This window comes from Helianthus annuus, unplaced genomic scaffold (assembly GCF_002127325.2).
Source record: "Helianthus annuus cultivar XRQ/B unplaced genomic scaffold, HanXRQr2.0-SUNRISE HanXRQChr00c204, whole genome shotgun sequence".
NCBI classification, from domain to species: domain Eukaryota; kingdom Viridiplantae; phylum Streptophyta; class Magnoliopsida; order Asterales; family Asteraceae; genus Helianthus; species Helianthus annuus.
Genome location: NW_023395720.1, coordinates 1 through 9,912, shown reverse-complemented (window position 1 = coordinate 9,912; position 9,912 = coordinate 1). Strand labels below are relative to the sequence as shown.

General features: G+C 38.5%; 1 protein-coding gene across 1 annotated transcript; it reads right to left on the bottom strand.

Annotated features, from left to right (window-relative positions):
* Positions 1-578: 578 nt before the first annotated feature.
* Positions 579-5,178, bottom strand: LOC118489739 (velvet complex subunit 2-like). Its single transcript, XM_035987274.1, has 2 exons — positions 5,044-5,178; positions 579-902 (listed from the first exon to the last, which is right to left on the bottom strand). The coding sequence occupies exons 1-2, from the start codon at positions 5,176-5,178 to the stop codon at positions 579-581; spliced, it is 459 nt and encodes a 152-aa protein (XP_035843167.1).
* Between the last annotated feature and the right edge of the window lie 4,734 nt (positions 5,179-9,912).

Sequence of the window (9,912 nt, the reverse complement as noted above, 5' to 3'; positions counted from 1 at the left end):
GTATCCTGATAACTGTTTTTGCAAACTAACAAATCAACGTATTTTTCACAAAGTATTACTAGCACACTACCTCACAAAACTAATTTGATCACTTAATTGCTTAGGTAATTTTGACCAAAACACCTTTCTATTCCGTAGATCTTCCAAATGGACGGTTATTGTAATCGCGAATACTTTGTACATATTAATTATCATGTACGATATCCTCAATTTAAACTAACACCGATTATAATATAGAGCATTTTACCACTCTGGATGGATTGTGTCTATCATGCCAAGTAAACACCAAGGGTCTGTTTGGTATGGTGTAACGGAATAGATGAGGGAATGGAATGGACAAGGTAATGGAATGGATAAAGGAATGAAATGGATCATTACATTCCGTAGTCTTCTTTGGTTACCATGCAGGAAAGGAATAAATCATTACCTTGTGTTGTTTGATAGGAAAGAAAAAAGGAATGAATTAAATCGACGATGGGTGGTGGCCGTGATCGGTGGCGGTGATCGGTGGCGGCTAGTGGCGGTGGCCGCGACGGGTGGCGGTTGTAGCGGCGGTGGGTGGTGGTAGGTGACAGTTGTTAGCGGTGGCGACGACGATGGTCGGGGTTGGCGGTGGTCTGCGGTGGCGAGTGGTGGCGATGGTGGTCACTGGTGGTGGTCGACGGTAGCGGGTGGTGGCGGCGGAGGATGGTGGTGGTGGTCGGCGGAGGATGGTGGTAGTGGTCGGTGGAGGGTGGTGACGATTGTGGCGTTGACGACGGTGGGTGGTGGTGGTCGACGGTAGCGGGTGGTGGAAGCAGAGGATGGTGGTGGTTGTCGGCGGAGGGTGGCGGTAGTGGTCGGGGTGGCGGTGGTTTGCGATGGTGGGTGGTGATGTGTGTAAAATGTGTAAGATCGTGTAGCTGACCCGAACGAGTCGTTCAGAGGAGTTTTGATCTGTTTCAGATGCGGAAAATGAGAAACAGACTTAGAAACAGCTTGTTCTTCACTTTAAACACTTTGTTGATTGATCTAACAATGATTACAAACAAGAATCACACCGGCAGCACCTCAGTATGAAATTCAATAACTGATCTAACTTATTTAGAGTAAGACTCGATACAAGACGAAGTCGACAGATGCATGCACTAACAGACTCCCCCTTAGATGTTGACGAGTCTTTCGTGTCGAGTCTTCACATCTTCAGTCTTTATCAGTCTCTGGGCTTTACTTTTTCTATCTTCTCTTGAATATCTTCAGACTCCCCCTTATGATGTGCTGGCATTTCTTAAGTTCATCAGCATCATCAGCTTCAGGATCGTAATCTGGCTTTCACAAGTTCAATATCGTTGCCTGGCTCAAACTTTGTCCACTGAGTCCTCAGATATCGGAACCTGGCTCTCTAAACACAAGCTTCTCAGGATCAATTAACCTAGCTTTGCTATATTCAAACTCCCTTTGATATTATTTCAAGATTGTGACCTTGTTCTCATTCAGCTCAGGATCGTCACCTGGCTCAGACTTACACCTGCACAATCTCTACCTCAAAATAAACTTCACACATTTAAACATTTCAAATTTAAGTATTCAGACTCATCCTCAAATTTAACTATAATCTTGATGAACCACTTGTAAATTTGATCAAAACATATTTGTTTACAACCACAGACTCCCCCTCACAAAATAGTCATCATGTTTAGCACTCAGAATTTTGAAAATCAGCTTTTCAACACCAGTTGTCAAAAATCCTTTTGAACTTTTTTTAAAAAATTTATGCTAAAACACACTAAAAATCTTTTTGGATTTTTGATTGTAAAGAAATGCAGTAAAGAAATATTTACAAATAATAATTTTTGTGAGTATGTGTAAGAGGAACATATCAGATTCTGAGACAAATCACCAACACCGTTAAGCTTCATTTCATTTTAAGTTCTAAACAATTCACCTAGATTGTCAGTATATTGGTCCACTTAAATTTTCACACAAAGTTCAATTGTTTCGAGATACGATATTAATGTTTTAAGCACTTAAACTTATCCGCGTGTCCCACTACTTGAATATACTCCCGTATCCAGATCCCAATATTCAGTCTTACAGGTGAGTATACCACAGATGATATCTGTAAAGGGGTTAGATGCGAAACCGTGAGAGCTCAGGTCAGAACTTCCGTTCAGCAGAGAGATGACGGCTCGACTTTTGGTGTGTCCCCTTTAGAGGATCTTTTCTTCAACAGCACATGATTAGCATTTTTCAATGTTTCATCATTTTTTATGCTAAGGGTTGTGCTATGTTTCAAGCATTGCAGAAAGTATAATGCGGGGACTAGGTCAGGATTTCCATTCAGCAGAAGTCCCGGGATAATACCCCAGATATCACTGAGTATAAAGACCTAGTATCTTAGAAAGAGGGACCTTTCAAACAAGATTTCGGGGGTTACCTATATATCCAAGAAATGTTACCCACGATATAAGCAAGTTTGATTTTAGGTTTATATCTCGTCACAATCTATTAAATGTGCAAAAACCTACTGGCATATCCACAGTGAGATTGTTTATCACATTTTATCTTTCCATTTCTTTAGCATGTTGTGACAGTCCACTGATGTACTATCATTCCTCTTTTTACACCAAAACTCAATTTTAATTTTATCATGTTTTTGACTTTTTCAAATTTTCTAATGTTTTTGGATTTTCTGAAATTTTTTACTCCCCCTAAAATGCAAACACATTTAAAGAAAATTTGAAAACAAACTATACAGAAAGTTGACAACCGATATTAAATCACTTCAATTCGCCATCCACTTGGCATAAACAATCAGAACTCCCCCTTTCAACAAACTATTTTCTCATTAAGATTTCAAAACACTTAAGTTTGTTTTAATCAAAATGATTTTTCTGGAAAATACGTTTGTTTTTACCATTTGTAGGGACTGGTTCATCATCTAGTTCAATTTTAACCACTTGTAGAAAATCAAGTACAACTTAATGTCCTTGATTTACCACTTGCAAGTATGCACAAGTAAACCTCTGTACCAGTTGTATGACCAATCCTATACCAATTGTAGGAATATCACATCTACATAAATTCTTTTTACCAACAAAGATGCCGATTCCTGCTTCACACTTACCAACCTAGAAGCTCCGGCAAGTCCTCATCCTGTAAAAATCTATGAACATTATAATTCGTTTACACAATCAAATATCAAGAAAGATGCCGATTCCTGATCCACGATTACAAACTTGGGATCTCCGGCAAGTCCGATTTTTCAAGGGAAAAGAATTTCCACCCAAGTCTGACCAACCTTGGGTGTTTTTAACTCTTGTTCAGTAGGGTTATATGTTGCTTTCTTTGTTGCATAAAAATCTTTAACCCCTTTGGCCTTTCCCTCGACCATTTTCCCAAACATTTTCATAACATTCCCATTGAATGTTTTCTCGACATCAAACTCTTTTTTCTCAAAATAAAATTGATCCGAGATTTCAACTTTACCAACATTCTTCAATGATGGAAAACTAACATCATCCATTGAAGGTACTGAATTTTCTTCATTAATCTCAACTTGTGACTCTTCTGGCTTTGTGGAACCAGATTCATCGCCGACTTTCTCATCAGACTTTTTAACAACCCACATTTGGTTGTCCTTGGCTTTCTTTTTGTAAAAATTTTTCTTTGAACACTCACCAACTTCATATGTAGAATTTTCAAAAGTTTTGAATTTTTCAGTTGGTGGTTCAACATCAACAACTTTTTCTTTAAATTTTTCAGATACTCTCTGTTTTGTCTTTGTCATTTGAGAACAAGTTGATGCAATGTGACCAACTTCATTGCATTTGAAACAGGTTCGAGTCTCTATTGGATGAAACACTCCAGTTCCTTTCCTCTTCTCAGCAAGAAACTCTTGGTTAATTGTTTCCAGAAAGGTTTCTTCTGTTCTTCCTCAGCACTTCCACCTGAAACAAATTTTGTTTTTGTTTTAGAATTTTTCTCATTTTTATAATTTTCTGGTGGAATAAAACCAAGTCCTTTCTTTTTGAAATTACCATTATGGTTTGGTTTCTTTTGAAAACCAGAACCAGAATTGTAACCTTTTTTCTTGTTTAATCGCTGTTGAACTCTTGAAGTGTATTTTTTAGGTTTTCCAGTAAGATTTAAATCTTTTATTTCAGACATATTAATTTCTGTCATTTTGAAAACCTTTTTGATCTTTTCAATTCTGACACTTCTTATTGGGAACTCTTTGTCAGAATATAATTTGTCAGAATCATTCAAAGTATATGCAACTTCGAATGTTTCATCATTCAAATTCGATTTTGATAACAAAAACTCTTTACTGTAAGCCCGTTTAACCATCGGTTTTGAACTGTTGACTGAGGAACTTGACCCTCCAGACTCAGACTCCTCATCAGTATCCAACACCTGATCGACCACCTTTTTTATTAACTCAGACTCATGATCAGTGTCAGACGATGTGAAAGTAACGTTAATGTTTTCTAGTAATTCATTAGTTGTATCGGTTTTTAGCTTTATATTGACTACTTTTTGAACTTGCTCCTCATTTGGTTTTCTGGGAGAATAACCTTCCCAGATCGGAGGCGGACACTTGTTATAGCTAACAATCGGTTTCTTACCAGTATCTTTCTTTTTTGGCTTGTCATCTTGAAATGCTTCGAAACCTGCAACAGTTGGATAAATTCAATCAATAAGATAATCAGAACTAGAATAACTCTGTAATAAACGTCTGATCCTCTCATTTTCTATTTTTTCGATTTCCAACTCTTGTTTCCATTTTGCACTTTCTTCGATGTAGAAGTTAATAGCTTTCTGCTTCGTCATCATTGTTACATTCATCATCGTCAATGCATTTTCTCTTTCAGAGTTTGTCTTTTGAAGACCAATTACTGTTCTGTTCAAAACATCATAAGATTCTTTCACATAGTTAAGATTGAACAGTAATTGTTCCTTCATCTTCTCATACTCTGCCAGCTTCTCGTCTTTTGCTGCACATTCCTTGCATGGTTCTAAACATTTTGAGCAAGGCTTGATGATTTCCACAATCTTTTCTACTTCAATAATCTTTTCAGATTCAACAACCTTTTCAACTTCAGTCACTTTCTCAGCTTTACTAATCTCCTCAGCAACAATTTTAACTTCTTCATTTTGAACAGTCTCATCTTGTTGAGAAACACTTTCAGACTTCATCTGCTTTTGTTCTTTTGCTGCTCTTTTCTCCTTCAGCTTCTCCAAGCGATCTGCAAAATAAAAATGAAAACTTTCAGGAGAGAGATGAGATTTTGCAATATTAATATGTTTTTCTTCCTCATCATCACTACTGTCATCAGTTGGAGATTGATCAAACTCTACTGATTTGTCCGAACTATCATCCGAAGAACCAGAATCAGATGGTGTTTGATCAAAAACAATTTCCTTTTCTGAACTATCATCTGAAATCTGTGAGCTTTCATCAGATGAAACAGACTTCTCTTCTTGATCCTTCATACTAACACCAATAGATTTCATCTACTCGGTAAACATATCTGGTTCTTTCACAATCTTAGCAATGAAAGCTTTAAACTTTCCTTTCTCATCCACAAACATATCCCAACTAAAGCCTTCAGGTAGCCTTTCATCATCTTGATTGATTAGGCATGCTTTGCTGTCGGATGAAACGTATTTGTTCCAGTTAAAATTTTCTTGATCTTGATTTACCAAACATGCTCTCTTTGAATCCTCTATCACTTTTCTACCATGAGCCACCTGCGGTTCTTGTTGTTGTTGTTGACCAACATGTTGATATATGGCTTTCCGGTAGTAGTCATCTTTTCCAAACGGATTCTTTGCTTCATTTGCTTCTCTGTTCTTGCATTCCCTCTTGAAATGACCTTTCTCCTTGCATCAAAAACAAGTAACTTTAGATTTATCAAAACCTAAAGTGGAAACATGTGCATCAAGAAAGTCATTTCTTCCAGTAATCAGTTTGAATTTTTCAGCTCTTCTCAAGACACTAGCTAGACACCATTTGATGTCCATGAGCTCCATCTCTTCAGCGTCTATCTGATCGTAATCCTCCTTTGTTAGCATAGGATTTCCGATCCTCCCTGCAACCAAACCTTCATAGGATAATAGCACGGAACCAAGTAATGCCATGTGATCTTTCGCAACCTCTTTAGAGAAACTTTGACCATCAGGAAGATTCAAAGCAATGTTGCATTGTATCACATAACCATTTCCACTTTTAGAACTTTGAGAGTGAAAACTTGATGTTGCATCTTTTGGATTAACACTCGGATATGATGAGAATCCACTGGTGTTGTTAGAACCCTAATCAACATTTTCTGATGAATTTCCAGCACTAAAAGCAGTTTGAATCTTTGGGCTTCTTTCAACTTCTGGAACACTGCCTTTATAATACATTTTCACGTCTTGTTGACCACTCGGATTGTTCATCCTTGCAATATTTTGTTGTTCCATATCTTGACCCTCTATCTTCTCGATGAACTGAGAAATCGTCAACCCATTATATACTCCAGTGTTTTTTAGGATCATCAAGTAACTACCCCACTCTTTCTGAGGTAAAACGTCAGCTAACTTGTCAACCCATTCTTCACGATCTTTGGTTATGCTCAGCTGTCACACCCCAACCGATGGCGGAATCATCGAGGCATGGCACTGAGCGAAACAGATTGTCCCGAAGTTTCCACAACAACTATCATTACTATTTAGTTTAAATAATACGTCCCATACCGTATCCAAAATAATAAAACAAGTTATTACAGATAAGCATCTAGTCAAATATACTGTTCCGACAACTCAGATTTAAATAGAAATATAAATATTGTTCAAATGCCTCTAGAGACTCGATCTGCAAGATCTACAGACAACTATGCGCTAGACGCTTATTCCTAGCTCGCCTTCCTAGCAGATAAGCATCCTAATTGCCTGTCACATACGTTAAAATAAAGTCAATACATAAAATGTAAAGGTGAGCATACAAGTTTGATAATAACATATAGAGTTCGAAATTGTTTACGCATAACCAACACGTACACAGAGGAAAATGAAGCATGTTAATTATCGACATGGACCTATCGATACCAATGACTACGGGTTGACTGTCCGAGACAGTTCGCAATACATGATTACCACCGTAATCCATGCAAGTAATTGTCCTTAACAACCCCCGTTTGAACGGGTGTTGAGTCCAAACTATAGTACTACGTCGTTAAGGCAGGTAGACAGCATTCCACGTGTAAACATAACAACAAGCATTCATTTAGTCACGTAATACATGCAAAATGGTTAGCGTTTAAATAGTTGAGTAGTGTGTTCGATTGTGATTTTAGATAAGTAACGTATGTATCACCCAAAAGTGTTAAGGCAAAAGGGGTTCGAGTATACTCACAACGATTGATTGATGGATTGAAGGGAGCGCTTGAGAGTAGGGTTAGCCTGAATAGTTCGATAGCATAATGATGAGTGACGTGTAAAATGGAAACAAGTGATGATAGGTCGAACAGCCTGGTCGATCGAACTGGAGGTTCGATCGAACGGGTTGTTCGTTCGGTTAGACAGTCCATTCGGACAGCCTGTTCGATCGGCCGGTAGGCTCGATCGGTTGGACTGTTCGAGTGGATTGTTTCTTCCTTTGAGTAGGATGTGTTTGTGTATGATGGCATGTCCTTTTGAAGTTTTCGTTGTAGTATTTGAGAACATTGAAGTGTTCTTACCTTTCAGGTCGATCGATCGAACGGGCCGTTCGATCGGTCGGCTTAACCGATCGGTTAGACATTTCAGTAGTAATTCTCAGCAGGATGTCACTTGATCGAACAACATGTTCGATCGGGTGGCACTCCAATACGTCGAACGAGTTGCAAAATCGATTAAGGGTTGAAGCATAGTATCTCATGATCCAATGAGTAATGTTATCGAACAGCTCGCTCGATCGAACATCACTTCGTTCAATACTATACATCATGAAATTGTCAAAGTGTGGGGCCATGTGCTAGCCGATCGGCTGGCCTGGTCGATCGGCTGACATGTCCGATCGGTTGGGCTGTTCGTTCGAACAGCCTGTTCGATTGGTCAGCATCCTGACCTGGTCGGCCTGTTCGTTTAACACTTGGCTGTTTTGATTGTTTGACGTTATATTGAGATATTTTGACAACGAGTTGAACCATGGCATGTTCGTTCTTACTTGTTTCCCCTGCTCGGACAGGAATCACCCAAGTCCGGCCGGTGAATGGTTCGGAACAGAGTTTATAGTTTAACCCGAAGTCGGTGAATCTCGTAGATAGAATCCGAATCTTGAACCACTTGACCATTAGAATGATTTGTGAGTTGGCTCAAGCTCCGTTTCTACCAGTTTGAAGGCATTGAGTGTAAAAGAGTTGAAAGAAAGTTGGAAATCCTTCTTTCAATCCTTCACACCGTTTAAATGTTCAGATCTGTGATAGATCTTAGGGGCTGTTTGGTAGCCTCTTAATGACCATTTAGATGCTACCTCTTAATGGTTTAATACCTCTGAATGAATAAGAGGTAACCTCAAGTCTGAATGGTTAAGAGGTAACCTCTGAATGATAAATTATCACATGTCACATTCTTCTACCTTCTCATTGGTAAAATTCTTAATGGTTCCATTAAGAGGTAGCCTCTTAATGACCATTCAGAGGCTACCAAACAGCCCCTTATTGTTTTTATGTGGAAATCGGCTAGATCCAAGTGATTCTTGGTGGATTGAGGCCAAAACATGAAGTTCTTGAAGAACACCATGATGACATCATCCTAGAATCCTGAGATCTTGATGATTTCCCGGTGGGGAGTATAGTGACGTAGTTGACATCATCATAGTCGAACAACACAATATATAAATGCACAGCGGAAGCAAAAGATAAATATATTACAAACCGATATAAAGTAATATCAAGTATTACAAACGGCATGTAAAGGATCCACAGGCGGATCAAAAGTAAAATAGGATATTGTTCAACAGACTTATTGTCATCCAAGCTTGCGAGACTTATTGTGGACGCTCTAGAAGACAGCCAGCCTATTACGTGTAGTACCTGCACTTAACCTTTTGGAAAATACGTCAGTTTACACTGGTAAATACAATTTAACTGACTCATTTTGAAAATGATTGAAAATTGATTTAAATGCACATGGCATAAAATATTTTTATAACTTGGGATAATTATGCAATATAATCTTGTAAGGGATTTACATGTTACTTATGCGTTCAGTAGCCCGATCCGTAGACCGGGTTAAAGATTAATAGACACACCACAATATAGAGTTATACACTGACGGGTGTACGCCTACACCCCGTGCTCAGGTCGTGGCCATCTCGTAAGATGATGCCAAGGATATCCGGGACATGGTCATCAACCCCCAAAGGCTTTAAGTAATAAAACACCTTCAAAACAGGGTCATCTCAATAAATTTAACCACTATTCGATTAAAGAATTCAATGCCGGACCAAGCGGTATTTTATATACCGTACCCCAAGCCCGTATAGGGAAAATAGGTTAAAAGTATTTACCTGAGCTAAATATAAATTCAATCTCAGCCGTATACCACCAAGCAAGTACAGATAGCTTTTACTGGTCCTTCTTATTCTGGAACAAAAGGTTTTTAATAACCTATTAGATTCCTAACTGGTCTTTAATTAAGCCCAAGCTTAGACCGGTTAACTTTAAAGACGATACGGTTCCAACGCACGATTAAGCGAAGACCGGATAGGATGTGATTTAGACCCGACAAGTTCGAAGACTTGTATAATATGGGTATACTAAACACATTCTGGATTTTGAGATAGAAATGATAAAGTTTGACCCGTCTTGGTCAATTTATGCAAACTAGTTACAAAAAACCGGTCCGAACGCGAAAAGAGCGTTACGGGTAACCTTAAGAGTCATATGCAAGTTCCCTGAGATAATA